The 19,198-nt window shown below is 58.5% G+C and overlaps 1 protein-coding gene across 8 annotated transcripts in view; it reads right to left on the reverse strand.

Annotated features, from left to right (window-relative positions):
- Positions 1-19,198, reverse strand: part of KIF21B (kinesin family member 21B) — a 41,649-nt gene that overhangs the window by 18,174 nt on the left and 4,277 nt on the right. For all 8 annotated transcript variants that reach the window (XR_008453514.1, XR_008453512.1, XR_008453513.1 and 5 more), the window contains exons 2-15: positions 9,384-9,606; positions 8,841-9,023; positions 5,864-6,013; positions 5,523-5,657; positions 4,984-5,151; positions 4,526-4,641; positions 3,768-3,963; positions 3,181-3,370; positions 3,023-3,086; positions 2,327-2,551; positions 1,954-2,035; positions 1,346-1,463; positions 845-1,036; positions 49-248 (exon numbers count right to left, since the gene is read on the reverse strand). Coding sequence is in view for 4 of the 8 variants with exons in the window: in XM_054087757.1 (XP_053943732.1) it covers positions 49-248; positions 845-1,036; positions 1,346-1,463; positions 1,954-2,035; positions 2,327-2,551; positions 3,023-3,086; positions 3,181-3,370; positions 3,768-3,963; positions 4,526-4,641; positions 4,984-5,151; positions 5,523-5,657; positions 5,864-6,013; positions 8,841-9,023; positions 9,384-9,606 (2,242 nt within the window). In the remaining 4 variants the exon portion in view is untranslated. The remainder of the gene's footprint in view (positions 1-48; positions 249-844; positions 1,037-1,345; positions 1,464-1,953; positions 2,036-2,326; positions 2,552-3,022; positions 3,087-3,180; positions 3,371-3,767; positions 3,964-4,525; positions 4,642-4,983; positions 5,152-5,522; positions 5,658-5,863; positions 6,014-8,840; positions 9,024-9,383; positions 9,607-19,198) is intronic.

A 19,198-nucleotide genomic window follows, 5' to 3' on the forward strand; every position in this document is an offset into this window, starting at 1 on the left:
AAGCCAGACCAGACCAGGGCTGCCTCCCTGCCCGGCATGTCCAGCTACCTTTGCTTTCTTCATCTCGGCCACCTCTGCCTGCAGCTTCCTCAGCTCCCGCTCGTAGCGGGACTGGTTCTTCAGCAGGCGAGCATGCTCCTTCTGGGCTGCCTGGAGCTTCTGCAGGTCACGATTCATCTCCTTCAGCCGCTTCTCATAGTCTGCTTTGATCTTGTTTGCTTTCTCCTCCGTGTAGCACTCCATGGTGCCTGGGGGAGCAAGAAGAGGGCATGCAACAATGACACATCCTGCCTGGAAGCACTGGGCATCGCTCCCTCGCACCATCGCGGGCAGGGGGCTGCCTGGGGACACCCACTGGACGAGGTGGGTTAGGGTTTAGCACGGGGGGGACAGTAGTTACAGCACAATCGCTGGGCTGAGAGGAGCTGCAGCCCTGGACCTACAGCCAAGTGCATGGGTGATCCCACCCTGCTGAGCCTCGAGATCAGTAACGCTACATGGTCTTTCAGGTCCTCCTGTTCCCCTCAGCACCTCAGATTCCCTGAGCGCTTCCACATCTCATGAAGCAGTGTTCAAGACTAGCAAAGGCTTTGCCTCACCATCCCTTCCAGTCACCTCTCCAGCAACCCTGGGTCAGGAGCTCCTCAGCTGACACTCCCAGAGCAAGACAAGCAGGATCTTGGGGGTCCCAGGGGCTCAAGCAGAGGCAGGGGATGGCAAAGCTCGAACAGAGCCAGCACTGTGTGCAGGGGGTGGATACTTTGGCTCTGAGTCAGATGGGGAGAAATGGGGACTGAAGTCCAGTTCTGCAGGGATGGGACCCCATGGTTCAGGAGGTTCTCACTGAGGTTCTGCAGGACCCGGTCCCGCTCCAGCTGTGTGTCTCGAATCTTGTTCTGCAGCAGGATCAGCTTCTCCTCATACTGGTGTTTGAGAGTCTGTAGGCGCCGCTGGCTGTTTTCCAGCTCATCAATCAGCTTCTGTTTGATCTCTATCTCGCAAGTCAGATCCGCCAGGTCAGCCTGGAAATTCACGGCTGGAGGGCAGTGGGGGACAGTCAGGCTGGGAGGGATGGGGCAGCATTGCTCCCATGCCCCCTGAGCCACAGCACAAGAACAAGGCAGATGGAGCCAATGGGAAACCACACTGCTGGGGTGTAGCAGCACCCGAAAGGGTGCTGGAGACTCCCTACAGCATGCATGGTGCTTCCCCAAGCACCCCAGAGGAGAGATGGCTGGGGCACCCCAGCAGACTCTCTTCCCACAACCACACCTCAGTAGTGCCCGGGAGACATGAATAAATGTGCCCCCATCCCTTGGACTGCATGTGTGGCTCTGCACTTTACCCTTCTCCTCAGCATCCGAGTCCGAGTCCACTAGGCTCTCTTCACTGCCTGAGTCCTCATCTTCATCCTCGCGTCCATCCTCTTCCTCACAGTCACTCTCATCCTGATCCTCCTCCTCCTGAGAGACAAGTGCCTCACCTCAGCTTCCAGCATTGGATTGCCCCTCTCTCTGCAGCTCTTCCCTCCTTCAAACCTGAGCTCAGCCCACAGCAATGGCCCCAACCACAGGGCTCAGCCTCCCACACAGGATGCCCAGGGGCTGCAGCACCATTTCTGGACCCCCAGGACACGCTGTTGAGAGGAGCAGCTCAGCTCTGTGCCCCATCCATCCTTGCATCCATCCCCTCCCAGCTGAGCAGCATTGCACGACCACATCCCTTCATTCATTCTTGTTGAAACCAAGTCTGAACCACAGGCTCCTCACTCCATGGTGGGGCCAGCTGGGGAGCATCCAGCTCCCCTCTACTGTAGCACAGGGCCGTCACCTCCACGACCCCATCAGTATTCTGTCAGGACCAGGCTGGGCTTGGTTCCTTTCCCACAAGTGGCAATGACAATGCTCTGCACCCAAACACCTCTCCCTTGGTATAAGCATGAAGTCTGCTCACCTCTTCCACCTCATTCTCATCCATCTCCACCCCATTGTCCTGCTGCAGCTTCTGCCGCTTCTTAAATGCTTCCTTCTCCGGGCTGGGGGAGAGCAGAGGGTGCTGTGAGCCCCAGGGTGGGGAGCCCAGGAACAGGTCCTACCAGAGCTCCCCTCACCTCCTCCTTTTGGAGCCTTTGGGAAAACAGCCTCTGGGATCATGTGGTGGGTGAAAAGGAGACCAAGGGCAAGGCAGTGCTGGAAGGGGAACTCAGGGGTCTGGGCTTTGTCTGGGTGCCCTGGCTTTAACACGTAAGGGGGAAGAAGCAGGATACATGACCCCAAAAGGGCCGACAGACTCCCCTTTCCCAGCATTGCACAGCAGCTGCCTTCACCTTTTCCTCTGCTGCCTCCTCTCTTTCTTTTTCAGGCGCTCCAGGTCCTGCTTGGCCCGTTGGAGGACATCGGAGGCCTCCATATCCAGTGGAACGACAGGGCTGCACAGGCCAGCCAGGCTGGATGCTGGGGATGAGACCATGGAGAAGGGGGGCCGGGCAGAGACACGGGAGAGGCTGCGGCGCAGAGATTCGTTCATAGACTCGCTCTCCAGGAGCTTTGTCCTAGGGAGCGGAGACAGGATGTGATCAAAGAGGGGACATCCACTGTCTCTAGAGGAGGGGATCTTGCCTGACTTTCGGATGGTGTAAGCCAGGGCCAGAGCCACCACAAAGTCATTTCCATTCATGTTGGATTAGAAGGTCAGGATGCTGAGAGACAAGGTCCCAGGAACAGGCAAGAAACTGGGACGGACCCAGCTTTAGGGAGCCAGCAGCCCCTGGGAGACACCAGGCACTCCCATCAGGATGTCCCCCTCCATCAACAGCCACACAAAGGATGACAATGGCCAAAGCACTGCCCAGCACCAAGGCTGAGACTCCCACAGCCCCAGTGGTCTCAGCAGCTGCTCCATCAGGGCTTACGACTCACCCCAATGAAGCTGGAAGATGTAAGCCACACCTGGGCTCAGACCCCACTAGAGCACCCACCGGCCTGGGGACCCCAATGCCTCACCAGCCCTGAGTCTAGCTCACCTCAGCTCTTCAATCTCCCGGATGTAGTTCTGGATGAGGGCACCAATGGCTTCATTACCATCACCTGGAGGAGCAGAGGTGCAGGTGGGTCAAGGCACCACAGCACCCATCCCAGCTACACTGGCTGGGCTGACTCACCACACCACACTCAGCCTCACCTGCCTTGGCCAGCATGAGATTGGCCTCCTGGCTCATGAGGTGGGTGACCCTGTTGTTAATAGCATCAATGGCCTCCTGCATGGCCTTCACCCGCATGCGCAGGGTGTTGTTCTCCTTCTGCAGCATGGCATTCTCGCGGAAAAGGTCACTGTAGCTCTCTGAGCCATCCTCCCCGATGACCCGTTTGCCCTGTGGGGACAGGAGGGCAGTCCCTGAGCATAGGGTGAGTTGGGATGTGGGGGCCCACCTCTGCACCCCTGGGGGCAGCCCCAGCTACCAAAGCAGGGGCAGTGACAAATCTAAGGACCAGGAAGGCCTTAGCTCAACAGGCAGAGGGTGAGAGATGCTTCAAGGCTTCTCCCCGCCTTAGCATCCCTAGGAGACTTGCCCAAGGTCCTGCCTGTGGCAGGGCAGGAGCTGAACCCTCAGCCCTGAAGCCTCCTGAGCTCTCCTAGCAGCCATCCCTACCAACAGGGACAGAGCGCAGGAGGGTCTTTCCTGCTAAACCCACCCCAATTCAAACCTGAGGAGGAGGCTTTCTGCTCCTGCCTCCATCCCACCGCTGCAGGCTCCCACAGCCACTCACTGCTTTGTACTCCATCAGCTCCATCTGCAGGCGGGCAATCTCAGCCCGCAGGGCGCTGATCTGCTGACTTGTCTTGTCCTGGTTCACGACCACCTTGTTCTTGATGTTGCGAGCCCGGTTGGCGTACTTGAGCGTGTTGAGGGTCTCCATGAAGTCCCGGTCAGATGGGCTCACGCAGGCGATCATGATGGTTTGGCTTGGGGAGGGTAAGGTAAGGGTCAAAGGACAGTTTCCCCCACACTACACCAACTCAGTACCTGGACACCCATCCTATGCCCTTATGTGTTTTATAACCAAGATATAAACTGGATTCAGCCCTGAGCCAGAGCACTAGCAAGATCCCCACCACTCAGCACTGAGCAAAGCCAACCTCCACCAGCCAGCCCACACTCGCCAGGGTTGTTGGGGAAGAACGAGGTCTTTGGAAAAGCACCCCCAAGGCAGGCAAGGTATTCAATGCATCCCATGCTGGGCAACACCACCGGCCAAGTCCCAAATCCACAAGGACTCCAGAGCATTTACACCAGCTCATTCTGCCCAAGCTGGCCAATTGTACCTGGGATTCATGAGGAGCCAAGGGCTTTACACCCGCAAAGTGATGGACTGCCTGTCAGGGAGCAGACCCTCCCCACCAGTGGGCAACCCGTGAGGCACTGGAGTCCCGAAATAGCTCCTCCAGGGCTCCACAGACCCTCGGCCCTGTTTGCAGGGGGCAGCCCCTGTGGTCCTCCCCGGCCCCTGCCCTGGGACCCCCATACCTGTTGCCGCCGAGGGAATCCTGAAGCAGGCGAGTGAGCTTGGAGTCACGGTAGGGCACGTGCACAACTTTCTTGCTCTGGTCTCCGAGGGCGCTAATGACATTCCCCAAGGCCAGCTACCAACACAAAGGAAAGGCCACCCCCAAATTCAGCTTTTGCTGAGAACATAGCTGCCACTCAGCCAGCACGCTAGGGCATCTCTGCCACGCAGGTTTGGGTTCAAGAGGGGAAGGCACAGGGCTTCCCTTGCCAGTCTTGCCACTCGCCCCTCCACCCCTGGGCTCTGCTCTCTCCCACATGCACCGAGGAGCAGCATCGAGCCCTGGAGTTTGTTTAAGCTCAAGTTACCAGACCTCAACCCTTTGGGGATTTACACCCTTGTGCCCATCTGTACCCAGCCCCAGAGTCCTGCCTGCAGCAGCAGAGCTGTGCCCTCACCACTGGCATTTTGGCCATACCAGCCCACAGTTGATGGAGATGCCTTCCTTCGCTCTCTCGCCAGTAGCACCCGTTCGCTTCAGCCTCTCTGAGCCAGCCAGATCTACGAAGTGGAACTTGGCCGTGAGGGTCTCATACTCAGTGGTGGGTTGGGCTCCATCGACAAGGCTGGTCACCTCCCCGTTCACCTGCAGCCAGGCACACATGGAGAGGGTCACTATCACAGACCTGGAGGCGGCAGGAGCTACCTCAGTTGCACTCAGGTGGTCAGTAAAGCCTGAGCGTTCTCCGTCTCCATCCAGATCCTCAAGGACAGGGAACAGGATCCCACAGCAGCTTGCTCTGGGCCATCCCTTGGCCTTTGGCATCCCTGCCTTGGATGAGGCTGCTCCAGGGCAGACCTCAGCCCTCATTAAATGTTAATGCTGGCTGTTGCTGCAAAGAAGCAAGACAAAGCCCTGCCTCTCTCTGCAAGTCTTCAAGCCCTCTCCCCTCTCCCTTTGCAAGGGACCTCCACGCATTGCATAGGTCTCACCCAGGAGGCAGAAGCACATCTCACCAGCTCCGGGCGGGTGCACACTCTCATCTGGCATAGGTGTATGGTGAAGATGGCATGGGACCGGGAGCTCTGCACGTTCATCTGGGTGCTGGCGGTGGTGCGGGAAAGAGCCCCCTGCTTTAGGCACTGGATCAGCTGCAACAACATGGGGCAGAGAAGAACAAAACCTTCAAGAGCCTTGCTAGGGAGTCAGGACAGCACCCTGCGGCAGCCCTGTGGGCAGACCAACTTCTCCCTGTACCATCCTGGGCTGTTCTGTCCTGTCCCAGCTGAGATCCCCCTCCTGCCCTGCCTGGAGGGCACCTAGCCACCACCCCTTCTCCACGTCTGCTCCATCCTACCTCGTCCTGCGAGCTGATGAGGCGTGAGGTGACTCCCGTAGTATAAATGCTCCCATTGGCATCTTCATGGATTTTGATATTGGATTTGCGGTGGCGTGCGTCAGGGTCGCGGGCACTGTCAAACAGGTCCAGTATCTCCTCATTGTAGAGCTGAGGGGAGTGGAAGGGGGTGTGGGTGAACAGCAGTGAGCAGGAGACTGCTGGAGCCCGGCACAGTGGGGACTAAGAGGAGCTGCCCTCTGCCGTCCTGCTGCCGCAGCCCTGTGAGGAATGGCTGCACGGCCAGGGCTGCACCCGTGCTCACACACAACATGCATGTGTGTGTTTGTAGACAAGGCTGACCAGAGGGTTGGTGTGCATACAAGTGTAGGAGAGGACAAACACATGTACAGATGATGCACAGGCAAGGACTGACCTGCTCGCACAGGTACCCAGCTAGGACATGGCACCACAAGGACGGCTGTGGGCGTGCACATGTGCCCATCTGCCCCACGAAGCTCTGAGGTGCAGCTGGGTTGGTTCCAGCTGCCCAACCCTGTCCTGTCCCTGACCCACACAAGCAGCTGTGTGGGAATCAGGACACTCTCAGAACGCCCATCCCTGGAACCTGAGTGGACACTCAGGGCCTACACATGCCCCCAGCCTTCCCTACTCCCCCTAGAGAGCCCCTGGCCACAGGAGCCAGCAGAGTCCCTCTCCCACCACAGCTCCCTGAGGTCACCTCTGCTGAGTGGAAAGAGAACACGGAGGCCAGAGAGTGCTGGACAGGCAGGGAAAACCCTGAGGACTTGGACCTGACAGAGGATGCCCTTGTCTATAGCCTAACCCTGCAGCATCCTCTTGCCCTAGGGTGGAGAGACACCCCTGCCCATCTGTCCCCCTGCCACCACCACTCAATGCCACAAGTCACCCTCTCGCACCCATGTCCCAGTACGGAGAGAAGGGTCACCTGAGGACCACAGGCTCCTGGCCAGCCAAGTGGATCAGGCTAATCCGTTCCTGGCTGCCCCAGGTGAAAACGGGCTCCACAAGGATTTAAACCCTGCTCTGACAGCCTTGCTCCCAGGAGGAGAGTCACACGATGGGGATCAGCAGTGCCAAAACCTGTGCCACTGCTGGGACAGCAGGGTTGGCAACCAGCACGCAGCCACATGCTTGTGCTGCACAGGAGAGCCGATAAATCACAACCTCTCCTCAGGATGCCTGGACAAGGGTGGCTGCAGGACACGTCTCAGCACAGTGGCAGAAGAACTCCTGGGTTGACATCCATGCCTGCAGGGTGGACCAGTGGGCAAAGCCCTCGACAGGCTCCAACAGCCTCGATCACTGGGCCATCAGGCAGTGGGTTTTTGCTTTCCCCACATGTAACAGGGCCCTTGGAAAGCCCTCAAGCCCCACAAGCTGGCAGATGGCCCTCCCACACTGAGGCTGCCAGCGTCCCACTAGGCACAGCTGGCCTGGGGAGCATTACCATGATGAGCAGCTTGGAAACACAGCAGAGGAAGTCTTGTTCTCATCCTCCACTGCAGCCACCAGAAAACCATCTCTGAGGCTATTTTGAGAGCCAAAAGCACCAGGAGTCAGAGGTGGTGAAGAGAGAGCAAGACTACAGGAAATCCCCACAGCTGCTGGTGTGCCCCCATGCAAGGCCACTGCTCCATCCCCCTCAGGTGCCCCTGGGGTTGTGCTGGACCTCCTGATCTGCAGAGATGCTTACTAGGATGGTCTGGGACAGAGGCAGCACAGCCATCCACTCCCCAGTGTTCATCCTTCATGTGCCCCATCCCCAGCTAACAGGCCACCCAGCTCCACAGGGCAGCGTGGAGTCATCCCAGTCTGACTGGGAGAAACAGAGGCAAGGAAAACTATAGGGGGACAGCAGAGGAGCTCCTAGAGGGCAGACATGGGGGGCTGAGAGGGAAGGAAAGTGTCACATAGGGTGAGCAGGCACACCGGGCTGAAGACCAGTATCCAATCCTATAGGCAGAGAAGGCAGGTCTATGCCCCAGCAGTGTCAGGGGACCCTCAGTGGGGTCATCTGACAAGGGTCATCTTCCATAAGGGCTTCAGAACAGGCAAGAAATCATCCCCGTTTCCATCCCAGCCCATAGGATCTCTAGTGCGGAGCCACACAAGGCTGAGGATGTGTGGGAAGGCAGACAGGAACCCACACAGGCAAGTGGTGGGGAGAGAAGGATGTGGCTGGACACAACAGCAGTGTGGGAGCTAACAAAGGCTCTGCACATGGAGTGCTGTTTGGAAAGGATTTCTCCAGCAGGTAGGTCAGCTCTCCAGGTGAGGAGGTGACTCTGGACACTGCTTCACCTCTCTAGGCCACTGACATCTGGAGGAACCCAGATGTGATGGCCATCAATGCCATGTGTAGGCAATATCACAGCACGGGGCCTCTCTCTCTGCCCGCATGCCGCCTCTGGGCTGCGCCCCACATTGGGACACCAGCCAGATGAAGTATGTTGAAGAGCTCAGCTTTGCTCAACACCACTTTATGTTTTCTCACTAGGACCTTAAACTAACTCCCATCTTGAAATTCTTTGCACTTTCACCCCAGGACCAGCCCCCAGGGAAACCACTGCAGACACACAAGGTCCATGGGCTTTCTGGGACAAACTTCTCCAGGGAAAGAAGCAGTTAACAGAAGAGGCTTTTGAAATGGAGGCCAAAGTAGCAGCGGGAGAGGACACAAAGAAGCATTCTCAAGGTCAAATATGTAGCAAAGGACATGGGAAATAACAGCCCTTCTTCAAATCTCCCAAAGAATGGCACTTCTTCGTTTCCTTGTTTCACTGGGAACACTGATCCAGACCCAAGGGAGCAGGTAGGTTGCTGTCCTCGACCTCAAACAGGGTGAGCCCAGAGCCCCCAGATCTCCAGGGGCCCAAGGCACAAACCCCCTCCCTACGGAGGGTGCTCCCTGCTGGACAGGGCCAAGGTGTCACCCAGACCTGCTGTCACCCACCTCCAGAAACTGGGCGCTGACTTTGAACTCGGGTGCTGCAATGCCCTGACTCTGTGCCGCCCGCTTGCGCTCCTCGATGCCGCTGAAGAGGTGGCTGATGGCCCGTGGGATGATGCCCTGCTCATCCTCAGAGATGTTCACGTCGAAGCCAGTGCCCATGGTGTACGTCTTCCCCGCACCAGTCTATGAATAGGGAGCAAGTGGGGGGCTGGCTGGACCCTCCTAGGCTCAGGTCTGCCCAGTGCACCCCACATCTACCCCTGTCACCCCACAATCCCCAAATGCCTCTGTCGAGCCCCTCCCATCCCCACTAGCTCCCATGTTTCCACCCCAGCCCTGCCTCCCTCTCCTCCCATCAAGGCCATCCCCTGCCCCAGCTCTCACCCAGCCCACAGACAACTCTGTCCTCTCCACATCCAGAAGTTTATATCCCCTCCCACCTTCCCTAATTTCTGCAGATGCCATCACAGCAACCTCAACACAAAGCGCTGCAGGAGAGCCTGATGCCCATGCCAGAGCCCTAGGAGCAGGCAGAACACGTACCTGGCCATACGCCAGCACGGTGGCATTGTAGCCCTCAAAGCAGCCTTCGATGAGCTTGCCCACACATGTCATGTAGATCTGCTCCTGCCATGTGTCCAGGTCAAACACAAAGTCATAGGTGAAGGCCTTGTCCTTCCCCAGCAGCACTTGGGGCTCACCAGGTGTCACCGAGGTGCAGATGTGACATCCCTCTATTTTCTCTTTGGGCAGCTGGGGACGGATCCTGCAGGAAGAAAAGCGGGCTGAGGGCAGCCCTGGGGCTTACTGCAGTCCTGGAGGACACCAGCCTCAACCTGAGGATGCAAGCACGGCCCCTTCTGGAACCAAAACTGCTGTGGGCAGAGGACCAGCAGCACTTCTGCCTGCAGTGTAGAGCAAACAGTACAGAGGATGCTCCACCTCCTGAACTCAGCAACAACCTTGGTCCGTTTGTGGCTGAGAAAAGGGGTTGGTGCATCCCACCGATAGCACCAGCCACCTCTGGAGCCAAGGTGCCAGGCAGGGCTGGGCACCACGCACAGGCAGACCCAGTAATGACACCAGCCTGCCCTTAAAACTGCCCTTGCATTAACAACTGAACACTGCCCACACAGGCCAACCAGCCTCCCGACGCCTGTGCTGGCTCGTTCACCATGATGACCCTGTGCCAGGCAGCAAGCTCAGATCTGCATAGATACTGATCAATACATCAAAACAGCCCTGAAAAGAACAGCCAGGGTACTGGCGAGTGGCCAGGATGCGCTGCAACCAGCCAAGACGCCTAAAGTCAGCCAGGATGCGCTGCAGCCAGCCGGGATGCATTGCAGCCAGCCGCGCTTGCTTGAGAGGCAGTGAGATCAAACTGCAGTTACAAACGCTTGAAATGCAAAACACGAAAACACGACGAGACAGGCCCAGTGCCAAAACAACCACCAAAACCAAACCACCCAGCCCAACGGCTGTCCCCAGCCAGGGACTCGGCAGATGGGAAGGGGACAGGCGATGCTGTGCTGGGCTCCTGGCTCCAGCAGCATGCATGACTGACCTGTCGCATCCCAAATCAACCCCCCTTCCCCCACAATGAAAGATGTGAGTACAGCACCGGCAGAGCCATGCAGGCACAGCTCTGCTGCAACGCAGGCACTGTCGCACAGGAGGGCTGTAGCAGCTCCAGCTCTCAGAGGCTGTGCCGGCTGCAGGAAGCTGCCCCGTCCCAGAGGAATCGTGGAGAAAGAGGGAGCGTGGAGCCAAGTGCCATGGCAAAGAGCTCCCATTAGAGCTAATGACTGCACATCCCTGCTCCCTGGGTGCTCTATTAACACAGCTATTAATTCCTCTAAAGCCACATCGCTGGCAATGCAGCGAGCTGGGGCTCCGCATGAGCCACCAGGTTCTGCCAGCCTGTCTGGTGACAAGCAAAGTCCAGAAGGGCCAAACCCCACTGTGTTTGGGGAGACGGGGCGTCCCTGGGACAGCACAAGCACCCTGCTCACCCCGCCAAGAGCCTGTGGGAACAGCTCTGTATCCCTGGGTACATTTAATTTAGCTCAGCAGCCACAACAAAATGCACCTTCTGATGTGCTCAGCTCTAGTCTCGTTCTCGTCGCCTTCCCAGAGTCCCACCCTCCTCCAGGATAATTAACTCCAGCTTTAATTACTTTATGACCAACAAGATGTGCTTCCCCCTCTTCCCTACCCCAGACCTGCCCTACCCCTGGGGAGCAGGCAGAGGAACAAACTGAAACCAGAGGATTTGGGGAGTGTTTTTTTCCTCTTAAGAAAAATGAGAACAGGGCTTTCAGCGAAAGATGTCTGTCTTCTTTTACCGACTTCCCCCCAGGTGGTTCAATATCCAAGTGGGTTTGGAAGAGAGGATGAATAGCAATGTTGGAGGGACGTGCATCCATGTACTTTCCATAAGGCATTTGAGGACCCACCTTGAGCCTGTCCATGCTCTGGGCTGTTTCAGCTGCCCACACGCCAACTCTGTTATCTCCACCACTCCCTCTCCCCAAGTCTTGCTCCCCAGCCAACTCCAAGCTCCTGAAGGGCCCCATCACTCACCATGGCTCTCACAGCCAGGGGACCTGCGAGGGCTGGAAGGGGCCCAGGTGCCAGCATGCCCCCCCATGCTGTCCTATCTCCCCGAGGTGATTGGAGAGGCAGGAAGCCCCCAGGAGGGTGCAGCTCTCCAGACAATTGGCCAAGCATCACCAGGAGGTGTCCTTGGAAGCTGCTGCCAGCTGGTGTGCAAATAACACAGACCCTCACTACAAGAGCAGGGCAAGCAGAGTGGGAGGGCAGGAACCAGTGCAGCAGCTACAGTCCCACATGGGATGGTGCAAAGATGCCACCCAGCACGACCAGAGATCTATGTGGCCACCAAGAGACATAGCAGAGGTTTTCCCATACTGGTGGGTCCCATCGCTGCCCTGCCAGGAAGAACATCATCATGCCAAGCACCAGGCAACGCAAGACACTGGTTGGGCCAGGTAGGTGTTCACATGTAGTTCAAGCCAAGCCCAGGCACCACAATAGCTCCTTCAAACATGGTATAAACATCTGCAGAGCCAGCATAGGCTCTCTCCTTCGCCCCATCCTCAACTCCACCAGGCGATGCTTGTGGAGTTGGCAGCACTTGCTGTGCTCTGCCTCAGTTTCCCTGCTCTGCAACAGAGATCAGCAACTTCAGTGGTCATAAAGTAGTGGTCATCTGAGTGTGTTCTGGCACTCCTTGCCCCTACCTCTACCGAAAAAGATGCCGGCCATGTCCTGTGTGTCCATGGGTCTGCAAGAACTGGGTGCGATGCCCAAACTACGAGATGATGGAGCTGCTCCCTCACCTGCATCTGGACACAGCCAGCCAACCTGCTCTGCGCCTGGTCATGGGCCACCAGCCACAAGGACAGCTAGGACACCCCCTGAGGGCATGGCAGATCCCCTGGGACCCCATGGTACAGGCTCTTATGGCTCTGTGGCAATTAGGGACTTATCTGCTAAGCATTAAGCAGAATAATCCCTTGCTTAATCAGTGGGGTGCTGCCTCGCCACCATCCCCAGCTCAGGCACAAGCAGACCAGAGCTCAGCTCCACCAGGCGGCCTGCACCCGGTATCCCCACACTGGTGGGTGAGTGCTTCTCTGCTCAAAGCAAAGCAGGGAAGACACAGGCTGTCTTGGGGCCAGCAAGATGACCAGTACTAGCCCCCTCTCCCTCCTGCCCATGATGATAAACCAGTCTCAGCACAGGCAACACACCCAGGGAGGAGAGAGCTGGCAGCACCACAGCAGCATCATTAGCCTGGCCACCACCTCTGGCCCTGCCACACTCACCTCTCTGCAAAGAGACTGTAACAAGGGACCAAGCATGCAGGACAGAGCTGCACGGTCCTGGCCTAGTGTTTCTGCTGAGTGAACCTCTCAACTTCCCAGCCCAGGCACTGGACACACAGGTCTGGGAGGCAGATGGATGCAGAGACAGAGATGCAGGCAGGGCAGGAGCATGCCAGCTCCTGCATCAGCATCCAAACCAGGCAGCACAACTGGTGCATGTGCCAGGGAGAGCCTACAGCCACACAGGGACACAAAGGGGACCTCGGCTGGGAGCCTGTCCATTGCTCTCCTTCCCTTCCGTGCTGGGCTGGCAGGCTGTGAATGCCCATCTCCACGGCTGGGCTGCCAGGGCAACCAAGCACACAGGAGAAAGGGGGAGCGGGTCCCACAGGGAGGGGAGCTTCAGTGGGCACGCGGGCATGCTTGGCGGCAAGCACAAAGCCCGGGTTGTTCGGTGCCACTGCTCCATGCTAGCCAGGGCCAGGGGAACTGAGCAAGACCAAGAGCCAAGCACTGGGTGGGTACCACAGGGCAGCCGGTGTCCAGAGCAGCCTCACAGGGTCAGCACAGGGGTCCCTCCACCCCAGCAGCAGCTGCGGAGAGACCTGCCCATCCCAACACCTCAAGCTCTGCAATTGGTGGAGCGGATGGGGTTCACCACCCTGAGCACAGCCCGTATCCCCATGGCAGGGCTGGATCCACCAGGAGATACCACCCAGCCCCCCGTGCACTGAAGGGAGGCTGTTTCCTTGCACAGCAAGGCACAATTCAGGTGACATGGACTGCTGCCTTTATGTCCTCATGTGCCCCCAACTCCTCATCTTTCCCCCCTCCCAGCCCACCACTATGGCAACCCCAAGGGGTTCCCAAGCATCCTTTGGCCCCCAGCGCACCACCAAATCCGTGGCAGCAAGCTCCCACAGCCCTCCCACCCACAGCAGGAGCCTAACAACCCCCAGGCCAAACTGCCTGCACCCACAGCCAGGTACACGCTGAGCTTCCCCTGGGCCACACCACCCTGCCAGGGCACAGCCAGCCCCGGGGCTGGGTGGGCATCCTACCCCGTACAACCTGCCAGGAGAGGATGGCTATGGGGGCAGAGGAGACGCAGCCTCCCCCAGCACCTTACCCCTCAAACAGGGGCTGTCCCAGCTCCCCTGGGAGGTTGAGCACACACCCACTCACCAATATTTCTCAGCACTGCAGGGCAGCCTCTGGGGACTGGGGGCAACTCCCCAGCTGCCTTTTATAACCTTGTGCCTGCAGATGGGCAGAGCCTGCCTCGGCTGCAGCATGGAGCTCCCATTCCTGCGAGGCTTCTCCGGGTGGGAGCATGGCTGCATGCAGAACCCCTGCAAGGGGCCATTCCACTTCCCTCCTGAGGCTGAAGCTGAGGAGGTGGCCAGCCAGGCAGGGCTGGTTTCCCAGGGAGCTGAGCCAGAGCAGTGGATGGAAGAGCTCCACAGCATTTTCCCTCTCTGTGCCAGGCCCTGGAGGCTCAAAGCCACTTGCTCTCATCCACTTCATCTCCAGAGGGGCAGGGCTGCCCACTGCAATGCTGGCTGCTCCAGCACCATGTGAGGGGCTGAGGCACTGCCCACCGCCCAACTGCAGGCGCCTCTGCCGGTGTGGGCTGGTGGAGGTTGGAGCCAGCAGACCCCAAACAGCAGTGCAGCCTGGTTGCTGTGGATGTGCCTGCCAAGACAGGTGGGTTGGGCAAGCCCAGGCAGCACCTGGCTCTGCTCCCCTCCGCCCGCCTTCATCTTGCTCCCATTCCCACTCCCTGCATCATCTGTGTTCACCCCGTTCCCACCCCTGCATCACCCTACTCCCCACATCACCTGTATTTGCCTCACTTCCCCTTCCCACATGACCTTGCATTCACCTCACTCCCATCCCTGCATCACCTATGCTTGCCCTGCTCCCATCCCCACTCTCCCCATGGCTCCATTCCCACTCCCTGCATTGCCCCTATTCGCCCTGCTTGAGCTCCCTCCGCCTTCCCAGTACCAGAACTGAAGAAGCATCTGCCAGAGAGCCCAGACTCGTACGTAGCCCACCCACTGGCCTTGCCACCATCTCTGTTCCCCCCAAACTTGCTCTCCGTGTTTTGCTGCTGCCCTGCGATCCCACCCACCAGCACAGAGCAGGCAGGAGGAGAGCAGCTCCACCATTATCCTGTGCTCCCCTATGACACTTTGTGGGTCAAGGACACCTTGGCCATGGCGAACCCAACAGGGCAGACAGCATGTGGCACACGGGGTGCAGTGTGGTGGTGTACAGGGCACCCAGCCTGGCCAAAGAGCTCCCCAGGCAGCTGAGTGCTTCCAGCATCACCAGAGTAAGATCAGAGCAAAGCGCTCCAGGTTTTCCTGTATCTCCAGGCCAGCACAGCAAGTGTGGGGGTGCCAGCCTTCCCCAGCATGCAGCGGCCGCCCAGGCCTCAGCTCAGAGGTCTGCAGAATTGGTCTGCCCCCTTGCCCCATTCCTCCTGCAAGCACCAGGTCCCAGGAACACAGCTGGCTGCCGAGGGCTCGCTGTTCGCCCACAGGTTGCTTTGGACCCAAATCAAGACAAAGTTAAGCATTTAATTACCACAGAAGGGAAATGGCTCAGCAATCAGAGAAAATTGAATCAGGCTCCCAGGGGACTGCCAGGTCTGGTCAGCAAACGCTCCAATTAAGAGAAAGAGAAAGAGCAAGGCACCACCTAGCAGGAGCGAGCATAACACCGGCAAGTGCTGGGCTAAGCTCGCCTATGGAGCCACCCGTGCCCCGCAGCTGCTGCCTGTGTTCCTGCCAAACACCGCCAGGGCAGAGCGTGCCATGCGCAGCACGGCTGGACCAGCACCAGGGGAAGATGGAGCTCCTTGCCTGCCGTCTCCCTGCCCGCAGTGCCGGACAGGTCCCCCCAGTGCTGGTGTGTGTATAGAGGCATGCTGGACACAGCCCAGCCGAGGGACAGGCTTTCATCCCACATCCAACCCCTGGGCAAGTGACCCCAGTACAGATCCTCCACATGGATGTGCTGGCTGCTCCCAGCCTGCTCCCTGTGGGACAAACCCCACTGCCTTGGACCCCAAAGCCACTGCTCCCCGCCCAATCCTCCTGCTCCAGGCTTCCTCAGGCTTAGGGAAACTTTTAAATCAGGCCTTGGCAGCTGCCATGTGCTGCTCATTAGCTCTGGCAGGAGCACACCGGCGCTGAGCTGCACCATCTGCTCTGCACCGAGACCCACTCGGTGGCAACGAGGGACGTGCTGCATGGGCACCCAGTGTCCAGGGACACCCAGCCCGAGGCAGCGGGCAGAGAGCCAGGGGAAGCACGGGACAGTGCTTTACCCAGCCTGAGGGGAGAAGGATCAGGCTGAGTTTGGAATCTCTCTGGACTCCTTTTCACCCCACAAGTGACAGACAATGCCGTCAGCTCCGGGCTGGAACTGCCTAAAAGAAATGGCTGAAAAACACCATTCGCAAACAGCAGACCCACTTGTGAAGGGCTGCAGGGCCCGAAAACCCCACGTGGGGTGGGCAGCACAAGGAAACACTCATGTGGCACCACACGAGTCTCAATGCACACCCCGGCAGGGCCCCTGCTCCCATCTGACCACACAGAAACAGCCACAAAACCACCAGCTCAGTAGCAGCATCAGCAACTACTGGAGAGTGACAGGAAACCATCATTTGCAGGAGACTCTGGGCCTGACAGAGCCCTCAACCTGACCCTGTAGGACACAGAGGTGCCTTGGGTCCCACAAGAGACAGACAGACACACTTCCCCTCCCAATTCTTCACCCTGGTACTGAGGCCCCCATTTCCTCCCAAGCCAGTGAATCACACCCACAGTGTCTCTCCGTTCCCAGGTGTCCTGGTGAAGTCCAACTGTCCCAGTCTCACCTCCGTACTGGTGCTGCCATACTGGAGATAAGGCTTTCCCAGCTCCCTGAAAGCTTTCCCAGGGGACATCTGGAGAAACCCGCCCACCAGACAGGAGTGGGTGGCACAGAAGAGGTGCCTCTTCAACTCTTCGCTGCCCCCCAGACCCTCCCAAAAAAAAAAAAATCCCAAGCTCAGAGTCAGCAGGACAGGGGATGCCAGGAAGCACCCAGGAGCAAACCTGGCCCCACGGCTAGGAAGAGATGATGCACATTTTGCCCTAACATAGTCCTCAGGCAGGTGCACCATCAGATAACAGATGAGCAGAGATCACAGCAACATGGTCTGAGAGATCAGCTTCTCCCAGAGCAGGCACCAGCCAGGTTGTGCCTCCCAGCCCTGCAACACCGGGCCAAGAAAGTGCTTGGAGGGCAGAAAGGCAGGGAAGGACCAGGAGCCCAGCTCCAGCCTTTCTCCCCCAACACAATGCCTTTCCTCCTTGGCCTGCGTTGCTCATCTCCTCCCAAATGTGCACAGGGATGCAGACATCCCACCCCTGCCACCCAAGCAGAGTGCCATCAATGCACCCACAGGGCTCTGCCAACAGCTTTTTTTGGTTATTGTACCCAGCAGTGCAAAAGCTCTCATGAAGTTCACAGGACCCTTGAGACTTCTCAGGAAGAGCGTGCTGAACAGATCCGGCAAATCTCACCCTGCCCCACCAAGCCTCCTGCCACCGGCACTTCCATCCCTCTACCCTGAGCACCATCCCCTGGAACCCTGGGCCTCAGCACCCAGACGCCGCCCAGGCTGTAGCCAAGGAGGAAGGAAGAGCCCAGGGAAGAGGTCAGAGGCAGTTTGTGTGCATTTGCCTGCAACAAAGCCCAGGGGCCTGGTGGGGGGCAGGTTGAGGGGGAAGAAAGGACGACTATTAAATCTTTCAGAGCTGGGGAGGGCCAGAGCAGAGCAGGAATGCCCCTTGGGCCACCCCAGTGCCAGTCTCCAGTGCTTTGCCCTTGGTGCTGGCCCAGATGTGGGGCTGGTGACACTGGAAGAACAGATCCAGATCTTGGAGCAGGCTACTGAGCCCTCCCCCTGCTCCCAGGACATCACAGACACTTTCCCCACCAAGGAACCACAGCCCGGCACTGCCATGGGCAGGGAGGAGATCCACAGCCCCAGGGGTTACGTGGGCTGGGAAGGACCATGGGACAGGGGGGCTCGGGGTCAGGTTCACCTACAGCAAGCTGCGACAAAAACCCTCCCCGCTACGTCCTGGGCCCAGGGAGATGTTAGAGAAGGGTAAGGGATTTCGCTGGATTCCTGGGATCTTGGGCTCGGCCCTGAACCCTCACCTGGGACGATGATGGTGTTATGTTCACACAGAGAAGGGCACAGGGGCAGATGCCGAGCAGGCCGAGGCTGCCAGCCACCCCCAGCCCCACAGCAGCGCAGAGCCAGCAGGGACACAGGGACATGGCAGGGAAGCACGGGTCTGCCTGGCAGGGAAGGGGGACAGGATGCTGGTCACCTGCTCTCTCATCAAGCCAAGCAGAAACCCCTCAGCATGCAACGGGGCAGAGGGTCACCCCACAGCGTGCCGCTCTCCTGCAGCAGAGCCTGGTGGCAGCTGCCCTCACAATCCACCACAGCCCAAGCCTACTGGCTGTTTAACCAACGACTGGGACTGTTTTGACAGCCACCAGCAGGAAACAGCCCCATGGGACCACTGGGGCCAGACCCCCCTCCCAGCAGGAACAGCCAGGGCTGCCTCCTCACTGAGCCCCCCGCTCGGCGCGGGTATCACCTTCCCCCTTCAGGGCCCAGGAGCCTTGTTCCAACAGCTTTGTTTAGGGCTTGATCTCCTGCCTCCAGTTTCACTGCTGGCGCAGGAAAGCGGCAGCTGGCTGTGTCCTCTGGTTTAGAGGCAGCTTCAGCCTCCCAAGTTCCTGAGACTTCACGGCATTACATATTTAAATCCCTCACTGAGGGTGATGGGTGCAGGCACCAAAACCCTCTGAACGCTGCTTTGCTCCAAGCGACGCCAGGCAGTGGTATGTCTGCATGCTCCCCCTTTGTACCAGCAGCATCTCCACCCCCTTTCTAACATTTCTGCTGTAAAAGCCAGCAAGTGTGCGCCTGATTGAAGCCAGGCACAAACACCTGGGCTCAGCACTTCCCACAGAGACCCCGCGAGGCCTCCCACCCACCACAACCCTCCAGACCAGGAAGGCCAAGTCAACCCTGCTCGCTGAGAGCCAAGAGCACAGACATCCCTGTGTCATGCTCACCCCTGCATCACAGTGGGGCTGGGAAGACCCAAAGTGAAATCAGAGAGCAGCAGCTCATCCACATGAGTTCAGTACAGCAGCAAAACAGATATAGGACATGGGGGGCCCCACTGACACAGCTGAGCCGTCCTCAGTGGAGGCAAAGGATGGGGAAAGTGGCTGGGGGAGCCACACCAGTGATCTGCCTGCCCAGCACCCCCAGGCTGGAGCAGCTTCCTGACATATTTTGTTCCTGGGACCAGCGCTGCTGGCCAGGGAGCCACACAGCCACCACAGATGGGAGATGGGCACCCCAGGGCTAGGCTGTCCCCCCCATCCCCACAGGAGCCAGGCACATCC

This window comes from Cuculus canorus, chromosome 24 (genome assembly GCF_017976375.1).
Source record: "Cuculus canorus isolate bCucCan1 chromosome 24, bCucCan1.pri, whole genome shotgun sequence".
In the NCBI taxonomy this organism is placed as follows: Eukaryota; Metazoa; Chordata; class Aves; order Cuculiformes; family Cuculidae; genus Cuculus; species Cuculus canorus.